General features: G+C 40.9%; 2 protein-coding genes across 3 annotated transcripts; one reads left to right on the top strand and one right to left on the bottom strand.

Moving 5' to 3' along the window:
• Positions 1 to 830: 830 nt before the first annotated feature.
• Positions 831 to 7464, bottom strand: m6pr (mannose-6-phosphate receptor (cation dependent)). The gene is made up of 7 exons (XM_037075043.1): positions 7133 to 7464; positions 5253 to 5425; positions 4950 to 5119; positions 4427 to 4536; positions 3582 to 3712; positions 2956 to 3082; positions 831 to 2869 (listed from the first exon to the last, which is right to left on the bottom strand). Exons 1-7 carry the CDS (start codon positions 7136 to 7138, stop codon positions 2747 to 2749), a joined length of 840 nt encoding a protein of 279 aa, XP_036930938.1. The 5' UTR covers positions 7139 to 7464; the 3' UTR covers positions 831 to 2746.
• Positions 7465 to 11682: 4218 nt separating this feature from the next.
• Positions 11683 to 24040, top strand: arhgef5 (Rho guanine nucleotide exchange factor (GEF) 5). 2 transcript variants are annotated; one of them, XM_037074842.1, is made up of 15 exons: positions 11683 to 12203; positions 12936 to 15863; positions 17201 to 17246; positions 17785 to 17834; positions 18925 to 19295; positions 20141 to 20301; positions 20466 to 20618; positions 20709 to 20838; positions 20989 to 21063; positions 21190 to 21279; positions 21781 to 21923; positions 22081 to 22224; positions 22319 to 22389; positions 23068 to 23172; positions 23324 to 24040. In XM_037074842.1, exons 2-15 carry the CDS (start codon positions 12956 to 12958, stop codon positions 23464 to 23466), a joined length of 4590 nt encoding a protein of 1529 aa, XP_036930737.1. In that variant the 5' UTR covers positions 11683 to 12203; positions 12936 to 12955; the 3' UTR covers positions 23467 to 24040. The 2 variants fall into 2 exon arrangements, with proteins under 2 accessions (XP_036930737.1, XP_036930736.1); XM_037074841.1 differs by having other exon boundaries at positions 12936 to 16532.
• Positions 24041 to 24567: the final 527 nt, after the last annotated feature.

The following is a 24567-nucleotide window of genomic DNA, read 5'->3' as shown; positions in this document are numbered from 1 at the left end:
TAGACATGTTTTAATAACTTGTCATTTCTTGTTATAAAGATTTGACCTGAGAGATGACTTCCCTTAACTCAGGACTCGACTCGCTTGACACTTGGACCAATTTATTTAAGTTACATGTCTGCTTAAGGGGTTTATGGGCTCACTGTGGTGGTGCAGTCAGCAACTCCTGTTACTGTTTTTAAGGTTTTAGGAGACATGCTGAACAGTACATGCTGGGGCTCAGTAGGTGGTGGTAGAGGAGAGTGAAGGGCCAGTGAGGTGAGGAGACAGGAGTTTAGTAATGTCAGCACTTAGACTATTTAATGAAATGTTTGTGCCCGAAGTCAAAAGGTGCAACGCATTCTTAGACGTGAGGGAAGTCTGTGATTAGACATTTAACAGAAAGAATGGAAGTTATTTGAAAATACTTAACCTCCACCACACATCAGCCGGATTTATTTTAACTGTTCAGCCTTTAAAAATATTTCCAATTTTAGGTTGTAAGTTTGTCTTCCTAATTTTATTCAGTTATTACCTCATCCTCGTGGCAGATGTTTTGATTAAAAAACTGAAGACTGGGTATACTTAATGACACAAATGTGGAAGTGGTTTTAGCATAGGCTTTTTTCTATTGTGGTAATGGATTGTACTGAATCATTTCTGTTAGTCATGGCCATGTTTCTGTTTCCATTTAAATTTGCTTTTAGTTTTAGATATGAAAGAAGAAGAAAAAACCCCTTGTGAGCAGATTATTTTCCCTGAAACATTTGCCAAAGGGTGTATGGTCAAAAACACCACTGGACATTGACAAAGACGATCATAACAACAAAGTCCACTCCAGTACACGTTAATAAAAATGTGTTCTGCATGAAATGTTTTTTATTAAAACATTTTTACATCCATTAAATCTCCAAAAGGTGAGTGCACTTGGGTGTGTACTGAGTTCACCACTACAATGGGCGTGCGTAAAACTTCTGTCATTGTTTATTTTTGATGGACTCAGACAACAAACAAAAAAAAAGGTTTGTGGCTCCAAATCATTGTCGAACCAAACAAGTAATTATATCAATCTAGCGAGTGTTCGTTTCACAGCAACAGTAGGTGTAACCGTCTTTACCATGTCAGGTTTGGGAGCTGGTTCGCTGAACTAAGCAAAGAAATATCAAGTTTAACAAACACAATAAGGAAGTGATAGAAACAAACCAAAACAAACGCAAGTGATCACACTGACAATACAAAAGTAACTGGTAACACAAGTTTTCCATCAAGGTCCAAAACTTTCACATTAATAACTGGAAATGTCTAAAAAAAATATTCCAAACCTCATTATTGATATCCTCAGAGTTGTAACATTTCTACTAAAATTAAGTGCTTTCATTGCTGCTCTATCCTCCATCAGACATGAAGCGGCCTGAATATTTGGTTGAAAAACAAAGTACAATCTACTCTTGCCTAACAGCTCATCTGGTGTTTGGGTCCGTTTTATCATGACAGGTCAAAGTTACTCACTATAGTTTTGTGTTTATGAACGTTGGTCTTTTGCATGCCAATGTTCATTCTTCCTAAGAAAATACAAGTGCATATGTTACATACAGTATATACCTTTTTGGAATAATAAATTATAACTATTAGCATAAGCAGAATTAATACATAAATTGCCAATAACGGTTTAATATTGATGCCTACTTAACCCAGATGAAGAAAAAAAGAACTGCCTTGATGAAATAAAAAAAATACATATATATAAATATTCTGAGTCATAATGACTCAAAGTTTTGAGATGGATGATGACATTTTTATCTCATCACTACAACTTTTATTTCAGAGTTTCAACTCTCAGAATTTTGCCATCATAATTTCACCTTTTACCTAAAATCCAATATCTTATATCATAATTAGGACTTTTGTATCATAATTTTGTCTTAACATGTGAATATTGTTTTTCATCAAGCTTACTTTTCATTCTTTTTTTTCAACTGGCAGGTTTTTGATTTTATTTGGATGCCTTAAATACCATTGTTGACCTTTCATTGGTTTTCATTATTGAAATAGTAACACTCATGTAGAAGCTTTTCCCTACAATGTGGAATAAAGGATAATGGTACAGATCAAATTCAGTCAAGCTATAGTTTTTACAGTGACTTTGATTTCAGTGTGTAGCGAGGCTGTAAGCATGGCCACAGGACTGCAATATTTACGTTCTCGTGTTGTGTTTCGAACTTTCATGACAAAACATTGATTAAAGTCAAATGACAAAACCAAAAGCACTTGTGTGTTTTGTAATCTGTCAGTGCACAACCAAGACCCCTGCAAGAGGAACACTTGCTTGTTTCAACCTGCACCAACTTCAAACTACAATCAATCATCAGCTAAGCAGAAAAACATGACGCTTTTGTATCATGTGTATCATGTAGAAATCCAACTTCTTAATCTCTTGTGCCAGATTTCCATGGAAGAAGACTCACTCTCTAATCTTGGGGGAATCATTCACTTGTTTGATATCAAACAGTTGAATGAAATGCTGGGGGGTAGGATGAGTTGACAGGTCTGTCAGCCCTATGGGTAACATGCCTCTTTAGTGGCAAGCACATGACACACTAGTTGCCCTAGGCACAAGTCTGGAATCAACACATTAAGTGTCAACAAGTCCTAACCTAAACCAGCACAAGAAAAACAAGACTTGTGTCTAACAGCAACTTCATCTAACCTGTGAAAGAGAACTGTGTGACACAGTGAAACTTTCTGTCCAATTTCTAACGCTTCGAGGTCACATAGGTAGTAAGTGGTCGTCTCTCTCCTCTGGCTCTTCTTCCAAAGGTTCTGCGACCACGCCTCTGTATGCCGGGGCCTCTTCACGGTTTCGTGAACGGCACATGAAGTCACATCCATCCTGTAAGCGTGGTAAGGTTTGCTATGAATTTCCAAAAAACAACCAAGCCTGAACTTTCCATGATTCATAAAGTGCTTCAGACTTACCGCTGTCAGATTGCCCATCTCTACCCAGAAAGCGTAATTCGGGAATTGCTCCATCCCTTTGGCACCAACAATCAGTCGCTGGTAGAGGAAACCTCCAGTGAGGTAAACAGCCAGAAGACAGAATCCACTGAAAGCAGAGAGGGCTTTTAATCAATGATTGTTTATAATATTATATGCTGAGAGGTGTTTGTGTCATTACCTCCACCAATAAGTTCATGTTTTCACTCTTTGTTTGTCGGCAGCATTACACAAAAAACATTTAACAGATTTCCAGGAAACGTAGATGGAGGATGGCTCTCAGAATACACCCCAGCTCACCTTTTTTAAAATAAATGTTTTTCATTAATTTCTTAGGGAACAATGCCTTGATCTTGATGAAAAAAATCTGGCATATTTAGGTGGTTGACATCTATGAGGGAGTACAATTTGCTGTAGCTCTAAGTTCTGGGGAGCTTAAATTGTGGTCAAGTGGTTTTGGTAATAGTTAGAATTAAAATCAAGAGTGATGCAGGGCAGTCCAGTCTGATATTAGATTAGACTCGACTGAATTAAAGGGGACTGTTGGGACATGGCGGAGGTATGCATTCTACTGAGTGCCATTCTAGTTACAGACTGTCTTTACGCACATGATGAGTAGTATGGAGCCAGTGCTGAGCTGGGACTGAACAGGTGGACACACTGCACTGGAGTCCATTTCAAACAGGTAGAAGCACTCGTGCACTCTTTCCCTGTTCTCCAGCACGACATCCAGCGGGCCCTGGGAGTGAGATGGAGAGAGACAAACGTAAATACAAAGCCACAAGACCTAAGAGCAGGAGAAAGGGTGCATGGCTACATGTCACACAGGGGAAACTTTACGCCTCGCATGGTTGGTGACCATGTTATACCCAGAGCCATGCAAAGAGAGGGTTACAAACCTTATTCATAATATAAGTTCCTGAACTTAGTGTATACATGCAGTTTTTAGGTCCTTCATAATATGAAGTCATAATGGCTCTCCTAATTTGTTTAGCTAGGAGCTATGTACTGTTAACCTAAAATAACTGCCTGGTGGCATTGCCAAGTGGCAAGCCCTGCCTATAAGCACTATGGTATCACTCAGAACAGGGACACTGCCATTCTTATACATCAAGCACTTGATGAGGGATTCCAGTTCGTAAGAATAGCTGTAAACACCTGACGTAACATGAATAACTGAGTGTTTCACTCAACAAACAATCCTATAAAAATGTATGCATTTTATGCATCACTGTGATATTGTTATTCTTTGTGCGTAGGGGGGATTATTTTTTTTAATTATCCACTTTTTCTGTGATGGGGATTTATTCATTATTGTTCCCATCTTATTTTAGAGCTCCACGGCAACTCTTCATGGTCATATTTTATTGACCATTTGGTTTTATTTGTCCAGAACTTCTCCTCTGAACAGGTGGTAAATTCACATTTCTATTCTCTGATCTGGTGATCTTACCACGTCCACTTTCCTGTTGCAAGAGATCATGATATAGGCTTTTCTCATTTCCTTGCCGCAGAATTCACCATATGCGGTGCCGTTCTTGTAGATCAGCATCACCCAGTCACCTGCAAAGACAGTAGGGTGTAAAAACAGACAATGCATGCAGAGACAGTGCTGATCTAAAGCGCCTTATGAAATGGTTAATCTCATTTTCAGAGCTGATCCACAAATTAACAGTAAACACTTGATAGCTTAGTTATGCTGGTTGTTTGTTCTCTAATCATAAGGCAATTCTGCAAACTACAATCCCAAAAATGTTTAACATTCTCACATGGAATGCAATCATTTGAAAACACATCGAAGCACAGTACAGCTTAAAGTGACTATGAGGAACTTTCATTTTTTGTTTATTCTAGCTGCCCCTTTTTACGGGTTATGTATAAACATCAGAGGAATCACAAGACTGTTTCATAAGCACTTAAAAGTTTCTCGTAGTCATTTGAATTTAAGATTGAATTCTTATTTTGCAGCAACTTACTTCCTCCAATGGCCTGTGTTGCAGAATAGATGCCAATCACTTTTGGTTTAGCTTCTGGTTTCTTTTTGTCAAACTGAACAACCCCAGCTCCTGGAATACCCCCTGCATCGCCACACAACTGGAACACATATGTGTAACTGTCATCTCCATCCTTGGTCTCAACTGTAAAGCTGTCCACATTAGGAAGAAACCCAAGAAAATAATTAAGAAACTGTGAGTTAGTGCTGATTTTCTGATCGATAACATATAGATAACATATAGATGACATTGAATGTGCAGGTACACAACTGAGTCACTGCTTACTTCTTATTGGCAAGCGGCTCTAGTCGATTGAGGACTTTCCGTTCTGACTCAGACTCGGATAACAGTTGGCAGCTTTTGGTACTCTCGGTAGTGTAAACTCCACTCCCACACAGGATCATCTGAACAGTCATTGTCCAGATCAGGAAGGACCCTCCACTGTGACTACTGACCACCTGACACAAAAAGATGATTATCATACTAATCAGCATGAGCAAACAAAATAAAATTATTTATTATTCATTTGAAATTAAGTTTGGACAATCAGACACCAATGAGACTAAGTTGATGGTGGTGAATTTCCATTGACAGGATAATTGTGAATCATGATTACGGTGAATTTATGTAAGTGACTAGAAAAACCTGTCTAGCTTGATTCAAAGAGCCCCATATTAATTTCCTGCAGGGAGACCTTGTGATCCATGATCACCTAATTTAATTTTGTTCAATTAGTTTTTACTACAAAGCAAACTCACAAAGAAGATGTCTGTACCATGTACTCTGGAGTAAAAAATATTGGTTTCTTACCAAATATAATGTGATTTCAGTATGTTTTAGTGTCATTTTAAGAGTTTAATGCATTTTATTATCTTGAATAACTATCATTTTGACCAAGCTAATCTTGATTCGGGCATGCAATACCCACATTGTCCTATGCCTAATATAGAGTGGTCGTTTTACTAATCAATTCACAAAAACACTGATGAAGATTCAAGATTCAAGAAAGTTAATGATTCAAAATTTCAGTATTTTTTCTTTTGCTGCTTTTATAAGCGATACATAAAATTAAACTGAAAAACTCTGGGTCAAGTGTTGGTCAAAGGAATCAATCTGAATGTGTTTCTTTGGCACTTGGAAATTATAATGGCCCTTTTTGACTGCTTCATTGCTTTCAATTCAGATTTTTGCAGAAAAATCAAGAGTAAAAATAATCGTTCCTAGATGGGCAGAAAACGTCTGTCCCTAGATGGGCAAAACAAACAATTTAAAACAAAAACTGTTTTTCAGTCTTTCAGAAAATATTTCATATCAGCAGTTGTAGAAATAAATACTGAAAATCTCTACTCTGTACGAGTACAAGTACAGTTACATTACTGAAATATTCAAATACAAGTGAAACTACTGTTATTTTAAAAAAAGTATGAAATTATTGTATGAATTATTCTTCTCAACAACTGCTCACAGTATTGGTCACTGGTCACTCTCCAAACCTGAACTTGCTACAGTTTTGTTATTTTGTCTGTATGTCAGAGTTTTTATTAGCCTGTTTGTGATTGTATAGGCTACACAAATGCAGATGATAATCAAAACTGTACTGGGTACTCAAAAGCTATTTTAGTATTAAATAGATTACATGCTGTATAGTGTACTTAAGAAAGCGTAATATTACAGACTTGAAACAGTGCTATAACCCCCCCCCCAAATGACTTTGTTAGTCATTTGAGTACCAGTAATTAGTTACTTCTAACAGTACATAACTGACATGATTGTATCCATATGATCCATTCCTGTCTGAAATAATTTTAATTTGAGTGGTGAGATTTACAATTGCAGACCTTCGGATCACTGTCAGCAACCACATCATGGTCATCTAATCGCTTCCTGAACATAAAACACAACGAGGAGGAAACGACCTCTCGGTTTCTTGGAACAAACTTAAAAATATTTGAAGTGTAAGCAACAATATGTTAAGACAGAAAAGCAGAATACGATCCGTGTGAGTTCATTCTGTCTCTGGGATACTGAAGCCTTCGTTAAATGTACAGTATGGGCATGCAAAATGTCTGTTCATCTCCACATGAGGCAGTAACTTTTCCTGAGGAAACAAATAGCCCCCTAACAAGCTTAACAGAGTTAAACTCATGGCTGCTTTGTGCACCTACCTCCATGACTTCTGAGATTGTACTTTCCTAGTTACAGAGAAGCTGACAGCAGCTTAAAAATATAGCCAGTTGAGGATGAAGTGTGCTTCCTCACGCTAACGTCGCTTCCTGGTTTACTTAATCAAGAACAAAGCTGTTATTTTGATGTTTCAGATAAAATAAAGTCAATCCGAACGCAGCCTCGAGTTCTAAATGAATATTACTGGCTGCATGTTTTTCTGCCCTGGATGATAAACGCGCTTTTCCTCAAAAATGCACGAAGTTGCATCCCACAGGCTAGCAGGCTAACAGGCTGCGGACCGCGGCAGAGTGCGGAAGTGAAACTAAACACACTCGCGCATGTGACCGTTCGTCCAAATGAAGCGCGACCAATGAGCGGCCGCTCGAGCCTCTCGCACCCACGTCACCTGACCAGAGACCTGACAGCAGCAGAGTAGAAGGGCGGAAAGTCTCAAACATATCCACAGTACATCTATTTAGTCAGCATTTAATAAGATGCAGCTCAACATGCAGCCAGATCTGCATTCTGCTGAGTGACGTTCTACTTACAGACTGTCTTTACGCACATGTGGGTATTATGGAGCCAGTGCTAAGCTGGGACTGAAAAGGTGGACTCACTGCACTGGAGTCCATTTCAAACAGGCAGATGTAACTACAGGGGCAGGTGATTCCCTGAATCCCAATAAGACGATTCCCCATAAGCTTACATTATGAAAGAAGGGGCTGTGAACATTTTTAAGCGTAACAATACCCGGCAAATGATTATTTTGACATTATGTCATAATTTGAGCCGTGCGCTCCAGTAACATTTGGAAACTCTTGAAGAGGTCCATGAGTTATCTACTGTAGTTAATGCTCATGCTAATTAGCTCGGCCAGCCTGTCCCAGTCAGACTCCCCTGTTAGTAGTGTAAACATCGATACTCCCCTCTGAGCTCTAGTTCAGGATCACTAGCTGCACAGCTAACTGTGCTAACTAGCTAACAGCAGCTACATATAGCAGAAATGAGCGGCTACCTTCAATAGGCTGCCTATTGTAGTGTCTGGGTGGGAATGATGTTTTTTTTTTTTTTTGTAGACTAACCTGAAAATTACCACAGTCCTGATTCCCTCAACAAAAAGCCTGCATGATTTTTAAACTGGAAAAAAAAAAAAAAAAAAAAAAAAGTTTTGTGGCAAACACAAGTTTATGATACTTGTGCGTTTTATTCAGCAAGATAATCTTCACACTACTAAGCCTCTTACTTCATGACTACTATACACATGTTCTGTCAGTTGATCAACCTACAATTTGTAAAGCTGGACTAGTGATGTAGCCTACTAGTGAGTAGACAAGTCTCTGCGTTTGTTGTGATGGCGTGTAATGTCAATGACATTCTGTGGTCTCATTCAACCACTTGATAGCAACTGTCATTTTTAAGACACCTAAGCCTTTACAATTAAAACGTGGGAAACTTAATTATGTATTTTAGGTCGTAGAAATAAAATCTGTAAATATCTTAAGCCTGTAGTAACTACAGACCTTCTTTTTTGCCACTCATAGGCTTTGTGTAAAATGTGCTAACTGATTTCTGGGTTTTACCACTACAAACTACACCACTCTATTTGTTTTTAGTATGAATTTGACAGGCAGGCAATTTTATCATATTACACCTTCAGATAAATATTTAAATTTCAAAGAGTTTTATAAGATTGTCAGTTAGAAAATGTCATTACAAGTGACTGAGAAATTGCCTCTAGTGTTGTCACTCAGTGGTTAAGTTGCATTGTGGGTAATGTAGGACTTCAGGTTTTGAACGAGGAAGATGAATATGTGTTTTAATTGTTTTAAGATAAGACTCAGTGAAGTTACACTGATTGGTTCTTCTATATTTCAATGTACCCGCTTTTGTATAACTTGGGTTGGCTAAATATTATAATAATCATCTGTTATAATTCAATCCAACACGGCCACAAACAACAAATGAGGTAATCATAATATTTTTAAAGACTGGTCAAATGATGGATAATGGTAAACCTTAAGTGTAAAGTGATTCTTCTGGTTATAACTTTTTTTTGTGGATATGTTTATAGCACTGTAGGCGATGATGTCACCTGACCAACCCTCTTTTGCTTTTCTGGACCAAAATAAGTCTCAGACTTTGTTTAATCATTGACTTTAAAACGTTGGGATTTAATTTCCCTCCAATGAGACTAAACTAAACTAAAGCTGCCAAAATGACCATAAAGTTGATTCAACATCTCTCTAAGATACTTTCTCACAAAAACAAAAGCAATCTAATGTTCATGGTGGCAGGATTTATTGCGGGGCTGTTGTATTTTTGTGTTTCAAATGACCTGTTAATGGTGACAACTCAGTGTGATTTGTCACTGAAATGTCTGTCAAATGATAGTGCTACAGTAGAGTTATATACTACCACTCTTAAAGAAAATACCTGTTGTTAAAATAATGATCTTATGTGCCTATTTGACTGTGTGAAACACTTTGCTCTGGTATCCAGTATACTGCTTCAATTGCAGCAGCATTTTTTCAGTTGCATTGGCTACACCAAATGTGTTATCCTCATTCTTCCAATCTATCATCAAGTAACTGAATACAAGACAACCTTTAACCTGTTTAAAGTTTGAGTAGGTACATTTGCCTGATACATTGCCCCTTTCTTCTTATCATCTTTCAATATGTAAACTGAAAGAACTGTTTGAAATGATGGGATTAAAGGTGAAGAACATTCCTCAGCAGCACATGTGTTTGCTCAGTGAATTTAGGCACTGTTTTCTCCAATTTATCTCTGGCTTATACAACAGTCGACAGTCTAAAAATCCATGGGAAGAGAGTTTAGTTTGTATTGTGATAAACTGACAGATTTTGGGTTAGAACCAGGCAAGCGGTTTCTTCCTGCTTCCAGCTTAAATGGTAAGCTAAGCTAAACAACTGCTGGTTGTAGTCAAGTGTAGTGTATTTATATAGCCAAAAATCACAATCACATTAAGGCATTAATACAATATGTAAGAAAGGTGATAAATACATGTATATTGTGACACATTGTTACATAGAGCCCTTTAAAATGAGGATCAGCCATGTACACTCAGTTGCCAGTGTATTAGGTATACCTTTATGTATGTAAATGAGAGGATAAGATACTGTTTTGTTTTACAGCTTCACACAATTGTAAATGAGGATACGTCCTCAATGGTCTTTCAAGGCAAAATATAAAACCAAAGCTTAAAATAAATTGATAAATTGATGCAAAATGATCATGAAATTAAATTAAATTAAATTAAAGCTACTTTTGGTGAGATAGTTGATTTTTGAACGTCATTCCCAACTCATCCAAAACTGAAGCTTTTTGGCTGGCGAATGACACGACTTACAATCCCAAAGCGTCAAATCCCAAAGCATTTGATGAGTTGGCAAACCCAGCCAGTGTTACTATCTTACCAACAGGAGCTTTAAGGGAAAGGTTTGCTGAAAAATGTACATTCAGGCATTATCTACTCACCCTAATGCTGACTGAAAGTCAGGTGATGTTTTATAGTCCACAAAACATTTTTGGAGCTTCACAGCAAGTTACCCTGATGGGTGCAAGTAGATCGTGACTTGTCTTAAAGCATCCAAAAACAGCTCCAAAAAAAACATTAAACGTCTTCATACAGCTCGTCCACAGTAATCTAACTCTCCAGAAGTCTCCTAAATTGAATTTGAAAAGATGTTATTCTCTTTTATCATTTTTATTAACTGTGAAGCTCCAGAAATGTCTTATAGATTACAAAACTTAACCTGACATGCCATCGGCATGGGGTTGAGTAGGTAATGACTGCATTTTCATTTATCCTTTAACACCTGAACAAAATCCCACATGGAGGTAGGATTTATTGCAGGGATGTTTATATAGACTCCTTTACTCATACCTAGGTGTAAATTAGATATCAAGTTTAGATGTAAAGTCATAGAATTCATCAAATCAAGAACAAATCTAAATGAGAAAGTGTGTAAATACACACAATAAGTAGATAAATGGTAACGAGGCAAGGTACAACAGGGTAGTGCAGTGACATGCAACCAAACAAAGGAGCAAGTAAATGTGACAGGCTTGAGTTAGGCTTTTATTTGGTAATGTTAATGACACAGACCTTTCATCTCGGGTCACTTAGCCTCTCAATCAACAATAAAACAGCCATTGTAACACAAATTAGTTACTGGTCAATCTTGTATTGCCCCTCCCTTGGTTTCCTCATCTGTGATTGCTTAAACTTGTTTAGTTTTTTTGTTTTGTTTGTTCAATCATAAGAGAGTTGTGTTTCCCCTTTTCTTTCCCTCTTTACTACCTCTCAGGGGAATGTAGGGGAGTTTTTACAGGCCTCAGTGAGCTCTCCAAAAGCCTGTGTGTGCTCTAAATCTTCACTCTCTGTCTCCCCTCCCCCCACTCTCCCTTGTGTTATCACAGCCTTTACCTTACCTGGTTGTGTGTGTTATGCAGACACACCCGGCCTACTCCTTATCAACCAATCGCTGCTCGACGACAGAGACACCAAGGAGGTGTACTTCCTGTGTTTCGTGAGAGAAGAAATGGGGCAGGAGAGAGGAGAGAGTTATGTACTTTCTTTTGCCAGGGGGGATCCACACAGGCGATCCCTTCGGTAGAATTGGGAAGGCAAAAGGACTGAACTAGTAGGCAGACTTCAGGTTGATTTATTAGAGATCTTCCTGTCCAGGAACAGCCACTGGGAGGACAAGACAGAGAGAAAGGAGGAGGAGAAAGATAAGTGTCAATCTGTTGAGACTTGTTTGGGAATTTGAGGAAGGAGGGGAGGTGGGGAGAGACAGAAGAGAGGCAGCAAGAGGGAAAAGTAAGGAGAGCTCAGGCGTAAACATTATGTTTTTCACCAGAAGTTGAAGTAGTGATAGAAGAAGATAACGTTTGATTTTTCTGAAAAGAAGGAGGTGATTTGTTGTGTCACCTAGACAATGTGAAAACAGGGAATTAATTCTTGTGTGTTGTGCAATCCCATGCTTTTGAGCTGAGCTGGATCGGAGGGGGAGACCACTGATCTCCCCAGGAAACTACATTCAGGTGAGTCGCCCTGCTATTTATTTGTTTTTAAATGATTTTCAGATAAACACTTCTGTAAATGGCTTCTAGTCTGGACACAGATTTGGATCTAGCTTAGTTGTGGTTTACATGTTACATGCCGTGCCTATGTGTCACAGGCCTCGCTTTCTGAGAGACGTCTTTTGGTATGTATGTGGTGCTTTGCAGGTCTGTGCTGCATTCTTAGTGAAAAGTAAGAGGGTGTCACCTCTTCTGCATCTTACCTTTCTTCTGCAAAGTTATTATACAACCAGTCTGGATTGAAGTGTCACTCTCTTTTTAGCTTCAATGTACGCGTGCAATTTTGTGTGTGTGTGTGTGTGTGTGTGTGTGTGTGTGTGTGTGTGTGTGTGTAACAAAAATAAAATAACAGAAAAGGCCCAGAAAACACAGCTGAATGGATGCCATTTTTATTCTTTTTCAAAAGTACTAGTAACATGAGTGACATATCATTTCCCAAAGTTTATACACTCAGTTACTTGATATGTAACTGTTTGCAAGGGCTCCTCTTTGACCTGTTGCTTAATTTTTGAAGGTGCACCGTGTAGTTTTTGAAAGGAAATTCAAACTCTGCCAAATCTCATAACAGTATGAAATTATGTTGTCCTTCAAGGTCAGGTCACTGTCTTTTCTGGTTGAAATGTTATCCCAAAACTACATGGTGCACCTTTAATGTTGTCTAAGCTGATTGTGTGGGGTGTTTCTGTCTTTTAGGTGCTCCAAATTATGATACAATGGGAACCAAAAGGCCCAGCTGCACCCTCTTCGACACATCTAACATAAACACATCTGACCGCAAACTTCAGCCAGGTGGAAAAATCTCCCGGGATCCAAGTCCAAGGCTAGCCATGACTGCCCAGTCGGAGCGAGAGAGAGACACCAGACGGGAGGAAGACCGGAGGAGGGAAAGAGAAACTGAGAAAACGAGGGATACAGCGAGATACAGAGTTATGGACCCACGGGAGAGATACTACGAAAGGGACAGAGGTGCTGCGCCGCGGTCTAGAGAGGGAGAACGAGATATGAGGGTGAGAGAGAGGTGGCAAGAAGATGACAGGAGCAAAAATGGGAGGCCGCTGTCGAACATAGAGAAGCACATAGAGAAGCAGGCTGAGAGAGAGGTGGAGAGGGGCATGAAGAAAGGCGACACATTTCCTAGAATAAGAAAAAGCAGCCCATATCGGGACAGAACATTGACGGCCACCACGGAGATGGGTGAAGAGAGGCGGCGGAGAAGAGAAGAGACCGATGAAAGAGAGAGGGCACGGCAGAGAGAGTGGCACAGAGAGAGGGAGAGAGATGAGATCCGAAGCAGGGCAAAGGAAGAATGGAAAAGAAGACCTGCGGAAGAAGAGAAATCACGACAGGGGGAAAGATATCAGGAGTATGATGTTGGCCGTCAAAACAGAAGAGAAGTGGTTGATTCATGGGACAGAAGAGAGAGGGATGTGGATAGAAAGAGGGAAAAACTGAGGCCTGACATGGGGGAGAGGGAGGCCAGGGTGCATTCTGCGCAAAGGAGAAGAGAAAGAGAGATCCACTCAGACAGGAGGGAGAGGGGCAAGAGGGACACCAGGAGTGAGGGAGACAGTGACGAGAGAGAGCTGCAGAGGGAGAGAGCGAGGGACAGAGAGAGGGAGGAGTTGACATATCAACACAGCAGAAGCGAGGGTGACAACGGGGGCATAAACGAGAGGGAGAGAGATCGAGATAGGCGAGGAGACAGGGAAGAAGACAGGCAGAGATACAGAGACAGGGATAGAGAAAGAGAAGCAGACCGATCCAGGAGGAGGGGAGTGGAGAAAGACCGGGAGAGGTACAGGGAGGAGGAAAGGTGGAGGGAAAGTGTGAGAGACGTGAGGGATGACAGGACAGGGGACGACAGAAACAGAGAGTACAGGCAGAAGAGAGGCAAGGACAGAGATCCTAGGTGGGATGATTCAACAGGCAGAGGCAGCCGACCCCAGAGCGAGGCGGCCCCTAGGGTGCCGCCGCGAGCCCAGAGCAGCGGAGAGTGGAGCACCACCGAGAGTGACAGAGATGTAGAAGAACAGAGAGCTGCTGAAAGAAGTCGTAGGGAGAAAAAGCGAGGTGAGAGACAAGAAAGAGACAGAGGAGAGACAAGAGGTGGCGTGCCAGAGCAGAGGAGGATGTGGTTAGAGCCACAGAGGGGCAGGAATACTAAAGGCGAGTTTGTAGACAGAGAAAGACAGACGAGGGGCAATGAGAGGAGGAGAGAAGAAGAGAGGAATATGGAGACCCGGGCTGAGTGGGGAAGGGAGGGGGGGAGAGTAAAAGAGGAACCAGATGAGAGGTACGGAGGAAGGCATGGAGGGAGATGTGAGCGCAGGGGTGATGTAGAGAGGGAGTCAGAGGGTGTGAGTGTAGATGGAGAGGAGGTGGATGACGCCTGGAGAGAAGTAGATAAAGGAGGGAAGGAACATCTGTCTGACAATGATGGAAGGATAGAGGGAAGCCAGCAGAGGGATGTAGAGGGACAAAACCTGACAGATAACACTGAGGAGAGTGACAGAGAGGAAGAGGGTGGGAGCGATTACTGGGTCCGCTCCGAGAGCGAAGGAGGAAGTGAGACAGGGTGGAAGCAAGACAGGGACAGAATGCTGTCAGGAGAGGACGGCTTTGTAACCGTGTCGAGCGGCGGAGATGAGGAAGACGAAAGAGAGGAGGATGAAGAAGAAGAGTTTAAGGACTGTCAGGAGTTTTGGGAAGTTGCACATGGTGACGCCAAGTGGCGGGAGGCAGACGACGAGAGGGAAGAGGAACGGACAATGGGAAAGGAGGAGACGGTGGAGGATGACGAACAGGGGAGGGAAAAGAAGTATGTCTTCTGTGTGATTGGGCAAACGTTGCCCCGGTCAAAGAAGTCACCGTCACAAGATGAACAGATGATGGGAGTGGAAAGAGACAACCCAAAGTTAGAAAATGATGACGCCACACTGCAACCTCAGCATGACCTGCATCCGACACAGAGTAGAAATGATGAATACCCAATCATCAACAACCAGGACATGGAGAGTCAGTGTAACGTGCCAAGGGAGGAAAGAGCAACTGAGGAGGCTATCAAGATGAGACCTAAAAAGGAGCACCCATATGCCGAAATAGGGCCGATAAACAGAGACTCAAAGACTGAAAGACTCCTCATGGCGTGGAGAGAGAAAAATAAAGAAGAGGTGGAAAGAGAGCAGAAGCAACCTTCACCTTCACTCCCGGTAAATCCGTACGCTGATGTTTTTTCTCAAGTGAATTTTGAAGAAATCCAACCGATCTTGGATGGACTTAAAACTGGTGCGATGAGCCCAGAGGAGGTGGAGGCCATTCGGATCCGACTGAGCGGGGCATGGACTATGTCCGATGAGCCCAAGCGACATTCCCAAGCCCCCCACCTTAAATGGGCCAAAAATGTGGTGCGGGAGATCCTGGGACGTTCTGAGGATAACTCTGTGGATGAGGCAAATGAACACGCAGACCAAGGGGTCAACCAGACGGCGATGGAGTATGAACAACAAGAGGGGGTTGCACAAGAGCCTGGAGAGACGCCCGTTGTTAAGTTGACAACGGACGAACAGCACTCAGAACCAGAGCTGGGGGAGGAGGAGCCGCTGGAGGAAGAGGGACTGAGAGGTATGGGGCAGAGCCAAGCCGACATGCATGCTGACCACTTCTCAGCTATACATGGTGACACACCAACACACACGCTCGCTGACACACTGTTAGAGACAGAAGGAAAGGAGGATCAGAGTATGGACAAAGAGACTGAGCCCTCTATTCACCTTCAGTTAGAAGAGGCGCATGTAGAGGTGAAAATTAGTGAACAGGTCGAATTATCAGAAAGGGAAAAAGAAGCGAGAAAGAGGAGAGAGAAGGAGGTGGAGATGTATTTAACCGTGAGCAACACGCTGTACAAGCCAAACAGCTGCCCCATTCTTAATTATGAGCCTGAGTCTGCCTCCGGAGAGAGTGAGGGCCAGGAGGTGGAAGACAGAATGGTTGAAAGAGAAGAAGAGAGGCAGGGAGAGGAACCTGAGGAGGGGGGTGCTACAGAGGATGGGGGAGAGATGAGGGAGGGAGAGGGAGCTGAGGTGGATAGCAGAGAGGGAGAGGTGGCGGAAAGTAAAGTAAAAGTGGGGACTCTGATGAGCACCTGCAGTTTCCGAGAGTTGGGTCCTGAGGCTCGTATACGAAGAAGGGGAATCCGTAAAACAACTGAAAGAAGAAATGGAGTGCATGTAGAAATGGAGGAAGAGGAAGGCGTTGGAAGGGATCGCAGGACCAGAATATTCTCTACAACAGGTAAAGAGAGTAATTGAGACGCTGCTCAAAATCAGCCTTGAGAAAGCCACATGACTACCTCTCCTTTGGCTTTCACCTGTCATTTCTGTCTCTCGATTTTTAATTTATTTTTTTTATCATCTAATCAGGTTGAAATATTCCAGCCCCCACATGGGTGGGCACCCTTTAAATGAGGTCGACTGTTGATTTAACACACAGGCAATTTTAATCGCAGACAATCTCCCACTCGTTTCCTCTTGTTTTGACAGTGTCTTGCATCATTTTCTTGTCACGTCAAACACATGACCCAAAATCAAAAGCAGACGTCTGACAGTAGGTGCAGTTTCAGAACGCAGCACTTTACCATACACTGGAAACTGCGTCAGTGTGTTGTGGTTTTCAGGTAGTGGGCGGGGAGAAGCAGAGGTGGAGATAAAAGGCTCGGGTTGATCCCGCTTTGCGACATAGCAAGAGAGCACTAGTTTTGAACACACACTCAGTTTTCTGTGATGTAGGATTCCTCTACCATTATTTTATTTATTTATTTATTTATTTGAAAGATATTTTTCATAGTTTGTTTTATTTATTTCTTTATTCATTCAAAGTCCACTCTAGTTAATCAGTACACAGTGCCCTGAGAGGTATGCTATTGTATAACATTTCAACGAATGGATACTTTTTTATTCCAGATGATGAAGATGATCGGAGCAAAAGTTGGGGAGAGGTAGAGCTGAGGTGAGTGAAACAATCACACACAGTGTGATACATTTGTTTCCCATTTCCCATTTGTTTCTCTAATTTAAATATCTGACTGCATGTCCCTTATCTTAAAAAACTGTTACTGGTGAATACTTGCTCAAAAATATAATTTCCCTGAAATGTTGATTTTATGTACCTCAATTACATTAATTCTGTGTCAAGTATGTAACACGACAAGCACATCAAGGCAACAAGCAGGTTGCCTTGATGTGAATAAATTAAACAACTTCTGTCTGCCTAGACTTATAAATATATAATAATATGTCATATGTGTAGATATGTATTCACATAGAATTTATGTGATTGACTAACTTGAAATTCTATATGCAATTTATGTAATTGAAATACATAAAGTGAGCGTTTCAGGTAAATAGTTTTTTGTGCACAGGATGACGATATTAAGTAGTTTAAATGGCAGCACAATCCTGTCTCTAGAAATTCAATGTAATTATTGAAAAGACAGTCTGTACAGTCATGAATAAATATACGTTCTGTCTCTTTTTTCGCAATACAGGAATGTTTTGGAAACAATCGACAAACGTAGAAGGAACTCAAGGTTCTTCAGTGAGTATCTCCGTTTCAGTTTTATTATTATAGTTTTGATTCCGTTTTTAATTTTTGTTTTCAGTTTAGTTTCAGTGAATTTCCAGAGTGGGTTTCTATGTTTTAATTTGTTGTTTTAGTTTACGATTAAATTTATTTTAGTTTTTAATTATGTCAGTATAAGTTTTTTCTCTTAAAATACGCAGGAATTGGTCGGGCAAGATTTAAGAGGTTCAGATGAGCTATCATAATACAAACACAACACTTTTAATTGATCAATTAGACTTCCCAGTCTGAAAACACATGAGGCACCAGTGTCTCATCCTGCTTATTCTGTAGACACATTTGACCAACTTGACATAGTTTGAACTTTAGTAACCTTGTTGTGTTTCATCCTTGTTATTGCTTCAATCAGGTCATGCAACATAAAAGTATTAAATGAAATTATTAAGCACAAAACCACTTTATTAATGCCTTTTTATGTTATTGCATATGATTTATTTTACAGGATCACTATTTTTTTTTAATTAATTTATCACTGTGACTGTGTGGGTGGCACACTGACGTATCTTCAGATCGTGTCTTTTTGGGCCGTAGTCGGGAAAAACCTGATGTGGTTGAGCATTTCCTTTCTGCCTGCGTGATTCATCTCTGTGTTAATCCAGTCCCATTTACTGTTTATCTCCCTCTCTGCAAATGGTGGCTCAGAGTTAAAATGAAATACACAAATGAAAGGAAATCTGAGCAGCGTACTCTTGGCTCACACCATTAAAAAATTATAAAGTAAACAACCTAAATTGGCAGCGAATCGTGACCTATGATTCACATGGATATTGCGATAAATGGTGCAGGAGGGTGTGTGAGTTTTTCGTGTGTATACGTGTGTCTGTGCAAGCCACAGACAGGTTTCTGCAAGCATTCATATCTCAGCTCAGGGAAAAACAGCTGCCACTTCGACGTTGCATTCTGACAAGTATGTGTAAGAGGAATGTCAAATGCAAACAAGAACTTTTGGCTAACACTTCTTTCCTTTGCTTCCTGTATTTTTCAACCTTCTTTTCTGTTACTCCCTCGTCTCCCCCGTCTGTCTTACTTCCTCTCTTTCTCCCAGATGCTGCCCAGCTTTACCAGCAGTACAGCGAGGCCGCCCAGAACTTTGAGATCCTGCGCCAGGCTCGCTCCGATGTCGTCTCCGTGTGCGAAGAATCCACCCCATCCCCTGCTCCTTCGCCTCCTCCTGCCCGCAGACCCCTTCCTCCCTTACCTCCTGTCCGGCACCCCCACTCGTTGTCCAGCACAGGCTCTATTACCAGTGTCAAAAGCTTGCCTCTCCCTGAGCCCCCCAAATGTGAAGGCAGACCTTCCTCCCCACGTCTGTCCATCTCTCTCACACAGTCGTCAACGCTGTGGAGGGAGCTGCCTGGAGTCAGGAACAGTGCAGGGCTGGAGGAGCTCACAGAGGACCAGAGGCGACTACAGGAGGTAATACTGCACATATCAGTGTCTAGTCACCATTTGGTGGTAGAAAAGACTTCACTCTCTGATCCCCTGATTTTCCTCCGAGGCAGGAATGAACAGCTCCTTAATAAATGCTGGATGCTTTCCAGGGAATGAAACACTGAGAGCGAGCTTTTATCAGAGTTGCTGATCTTATTCAAAACATGCATTCACACTTCTTTGGAAAGTTGCGGGCACAACTGTCAAACCTCAATGAAATACAAGATTTTGAACAATGATAGAATCAGTGAGCTTTGCGCTTTGTTCTCTGGAAAGTTATTGGCACAACACTGCAGATATTTAAATGCATTATCTGTTACTTTTCCTTCTGCGTGACATATCTGATGTTTATGAAATGAAGAGCTCTCATGTAAAAAAAAAAAAAAAAAAAAATCATTTAGACCATTGGACTGTTTTGAGTGTCATTTCACATCAGCAGTGACTTCTGGTAAATGGCTCACATGAATCAGATAGTCACTTATTGCATCACACCTCAAACTATAAAAACATGAGAAGTCTTCCGACTTGCCACATCTCAGAATGACCCCACCAGTGATCCACATTTAATAGGCAGGCAGCGTGATTGTGCAAACATGTTGCATTTCTCTGGTACTGAAGGTGTTTCCTTGTAAACAGGCATGTGTCTGAGCAGGAGAACTACTGATTGTGAAACCATCCTCCTCACTTAGTCACATCCTTGTCAAAATGCCCAGGTCTACAGAGAGCCAACAACTGAGTGCCTATGAGCAATCATTTACTGGCTGGCTTTTGCTCATCTGCAGTATCTTTCTCATTTATTTATCACATATTTCTCTTTTTATTCCTTGTAGATAAGATTTGAGGTGGTGACCTCAGAGGCCTCCTACTGCCGGAGTTTGGACATTGTTGTCGAACACTTTGTCAAGTCCAAACAGCTGGGGGCGCTGTTGACCACACAGGACAGGAACTGGCTGTTTTCCCGGCTGGCAGATGTTCGTGCCATCAGTCACAGGTCAGACATGTTACACACTACTTGGAACAAGATGTGAATGCAAAGTCCACATTCATGTTTAAGTGAAATGTCATCTTTTAGATCCGACGTGGAACATACATGAAATGATTGTGTTGCAAATACGTGGGGGAAATTAAACGTAAAGATGTTTTTTTTTGTGACAGTTTTTTATCAAAACTGGAGGAGCGAGTGGAATCAGACATCATGGACTTTACTGTGTGTGATATCATCGCTCGGCACTGTCAGCGTTTTAAAATGGTTTATGTGCCCTACCTCACCAACCAGTCCTACCAGGATGCCACCTACCAGAGACTTATGTAAGACATTCTGTCAAGCTTTTTTTTTGTCTCTTGCCGTCTTCTCAGATTTCATAGAAACTTCAATTGCACTGTCTCTTTTTGTTTCAGGAATGAGAATCAAGGATTCAAGAGGATTGTGGAGAAATTAGAGAGGAGTCCTGTTTGCCAGAGGCTTCCTCTTCGTTCCTTCCTTGTCCTTCCTTTCCAAAGGATCACAAGAATTAAACTGCTGGTCCAGGTGTGTGTGTGTGTGTGTGTGTGTGTGTGTGTGTGTGTGTGTGTGTGTGTGTGTGTGTGTGTGTGTGTGTGTGTGTGGCTGATGGCTCACAGCATGTTCCATCCTGCTCCTTTTATCTCACTTTAACACACACACACTGTTTCTGTGCAGAACATTGTGAAGAGAACCACTCCTGGTACTGCGGAGGCGACTCAGGCCATCAAAGCTTTGAAACTTCTGGAGAAGGTACAGCAACATGCACTTTTCACTTCACAATAATGCAGAATTGTAACATAATATTGCTGCTTAATAATATCCTGGATGTCTTTGTGGTGATAAACCTGTCTTTCGTTTAATCTCTCCTTCCATTAGCTGATTCAAGAGAGTAACGACAGCATCACTCAGATGAAAAGCATCGAGTCCCTGGTGTCACTCAGTGCTAAGGTGGACTTTGAGTGCAGAGTAAGTAATCCGTTGATCACATCCTCATGATAGGAATACAACATGTTATTGTTTTACAGTCGATTGATTTATTCTCAACCTCATCTGGTGCTTTAATCTATACAATCATTCACATGAACCAAAAATCTTCTAACATTTGAAAAGAACTTCATCTTCCTTATCTGATTTTCTTGTCTTCTGGTATCAAAATGAGCAAGAATTAAAAAATCATGATCAAAACTGCAAATCAAAGTTAATATGAACAGCTGGTCAAACAAATAAATATTTTTTTTTAACGGAACTCTGCTAACTTTATTTGTTGCAGTTTAATTGGTAGTAAGTGTTCAGATGTGATGTTAACGAGTCTAAAAATATTCTACTGACCATGAAATATGGTTTAAATCTCCAGAAACAGTTAATAAGTTGACTTTGAGTTAACTAAGATAAGATAAAGCTATTTCTGTGGTGAACAAAAATTAGATAATGTGCTGACATTATTGTCTTTTTGTCTCTGTTTCACAGACTCTTCCTCTGATCAGTCAGTCTCGGAGGCTAGTGCGAGAGGGGCCGGTCACTGAACTGATGGATTTCTCTCTAAAGGAAACAGAGAGGAATATTTATATGCACCTTTTCAATGACTACTTGCTGCTTTCACTACAAAAAGAGTGAGTCAAGCACGTTCTGTAATGTTAGAATAAATCCTCCCTAGCTGGCATGTCTCTCATTACCGTTTCCTACATCCTGTTTACTTCATATCTTTACCATCAAGCTCATCATGGTCTTTCCTTCCGCCATCTCATCTCTCTTTTGTGCTGTTTCCAGGGGAGGAAGGTTCACAGTAATCGACCACTCTCCTGTATCAGAGCTGCGTGCAGAGAACTGCCGTGTTAAACTTCACTCCCTCCAGAAGAACCTGTTCCGGGTGCACATGTCGCACAAAGCCCTGCTGCTACGGACTGACACACAGTAAGAGACTCACTCAGTGGCAGGGGGATGTCTTTGTCCACTGTTACATCACTAGAAGCAGATATACAAACATCTTCGCTTTATCTCCCATCAGGAGTGATAAGCTACGCTGGATATCCGCTCTTTCCCGGCCACATCCTGAAATTGATTTTTCTGCTGCACAAGGTAAAGATTTTGTAAAAAGTTGTAGGTCATAAGCCGTTGTAGGTCAGTCCCCACGGAGCCCACTCACTCCTTACATCAGACTTTCCTAAACTTAAGAATGACATAGCCCAAGTTGAAACGGGAATATCTGAGACCGACCCGAAGGCAAAGCAATGCAAATAGATAATCCATCCACATACACGTAAAGTTGCATATCTTGCAACACATTATGGTATTTTCAAAACAAAATCAAAATTTAAAGATATTTTACTTAATCGTTGTTAATGACTTCTCAAGCAGTGACATGGTGTGGTGATGCTGCATTCTTTTGGTTAAATTAATTTTGCCTACATTTAACACTGACAGACAGTTATAGTGCTGTAGCAGCCTAGTGGACGATAAAACTTTCATGTCACCCTCATGGGAAATTTCTGACTCTAATGTGAGATCCCACTTGGCAACACAAACTGCCCTTCTCGCCTGTAGTGCAATTCAAATAAAATCCAGAATTTGAACTATAAAGTTCCTTTACACATTTCTACATTTGAATGAGAAATGTGACATTGATAGCATTGGTAGCACACTACTTTAGCCTGAACATCCATCAGTTCTAGATTCATAGTGCTCGTTTTGTTGGGAGTACATACATTTCCTGCATTACATAGTTTGTAAAATGTACCTTCACTTTTGTCCTCACAGATGTTGCACAGATGCAGTGTATCCGAGCTTTTGTTGCCCAGCAGCCCGATGAACTGTCGCTAGACAAAGCTGATGTCATTCTAGTGCACCAACAAAGCAGTGACCGTAAGTCCCCTACACTACTATTCCCATCATTCCCCTGCGGAAAGTGCAATTCGACTGTGTAATGTTTCAATGATTGTAGAGCTTTCCTGAACCGGTAATTTTTAGATAATAGTTATTCAGTTCCGTAATGTTGGATTCTTTTGTCATCCAGATTGGGTAGAGGGGACCAGACTGTCTGACCGGCACCGTGGATGGGTGCCTGAGTCCCATTTGGAAACCATATCCAACTCTAGAGTCAAGCAACGCAACCTGTCAGATGCCCTCAAACTGACAACGGCCACAGCTGCTGTCTGACCAGGATGCTCAGAGCGGGACTAAAATGAGGGGCGTCCTGGCTGCGCCATCAAGAACAAGAATCAGTTGTCTGCTTCAAACTGCTGGAAACAGTGCCATTGACATTCAGTGCTATAATATGGAATTGTTGAGAAGCATGCAGCGACTGAATTGCTGTAAGGGTTCATCTCAATGAAGCTTTGGGTTTCATTTGTTTCACTTGGTGGAACAATTTGTTGCCTTTGAGCAAAGCATGAACTGCTGAGGCCTGCCCAAAAGGCTTTAAGGTAGATGGGACTGTATTAACTGTTATCTACAGTAGATGACAAACATTGTGTGTATGTCAATACATCAATGAACTGGTGTTTTCGAGAAATAGTTGTAAAGGGAAATCACCTTTTTTCCAAGAAAAGTTATTTTTGCAAAATGTATTATTATTTGTGTATATTGAACAGAATCTAATTGTTGAGTGAATGGTGCATGTCTATTGAGAAGCTGACCCCTGCATGCAGGAGAGCTGGCGGAAATCATACCGTCACACATTGGTAACATTTCAGTGAATTCATATGGTGGAATAAAGACACTTTTGAACATATTCATGCCTTGTTGAGAGTGAGCTGTGGCTTATTTCCTTCATCTTAGGGGCTCTTAAAGAAAAAAAAAGAGAACTTAGCATTGATTTAAAAAAAGGGGGGGGGGGGTCCCAGTCCCATGGCATTATTAATCACAATTATGAGATAAAAAGTCAAAACCATGTGATTAGTTATCAGAAATATTGTGTCAAAATTACTAGATAAATCCAGACTTTTTGACTTTTTATTTAATAATGACTTTTTTTCATCTCATACTTTCGACTTTATCTCCCAATTTTTACGACTTTTATCTCAAAACTTCTACCTTCTTGTATGACTTTTTTTTTTATCTCTAACTTTTTACTTATTGTCTCATAATTATCGCTTTTGTATCACAGTTTTGACTTTTATGTCATAGTTACGACTTCTGCTCTCGTAATTTCTTTTTGTTTAATAAAAATGACTGATGATATGATGAGATGATATATGATTTACATTTAAAATAAAACTGCACTTTAGCAGCCGTGTTGCACATTCACAACGTGAGCTT

Source organism: Acanthopagrus latus, chromosome 17 (genome assembly GCF_904848185.1).
Source record: "Acanthopagrus latus isolate v.2019 chromosome 17, fAcaLat1.1, whole genome shotgun sequence".
NCBI lineage: Eukaryota > Metazoa > Chordata > Actinopteri > Spariformes > Sparidae > Acanthopagrus > Acanthopagrus latus.
Note: the sequence above shows the minus strand (reverse complement) of the source record. Positions and strands in the feature narration are given on the sequence as shown.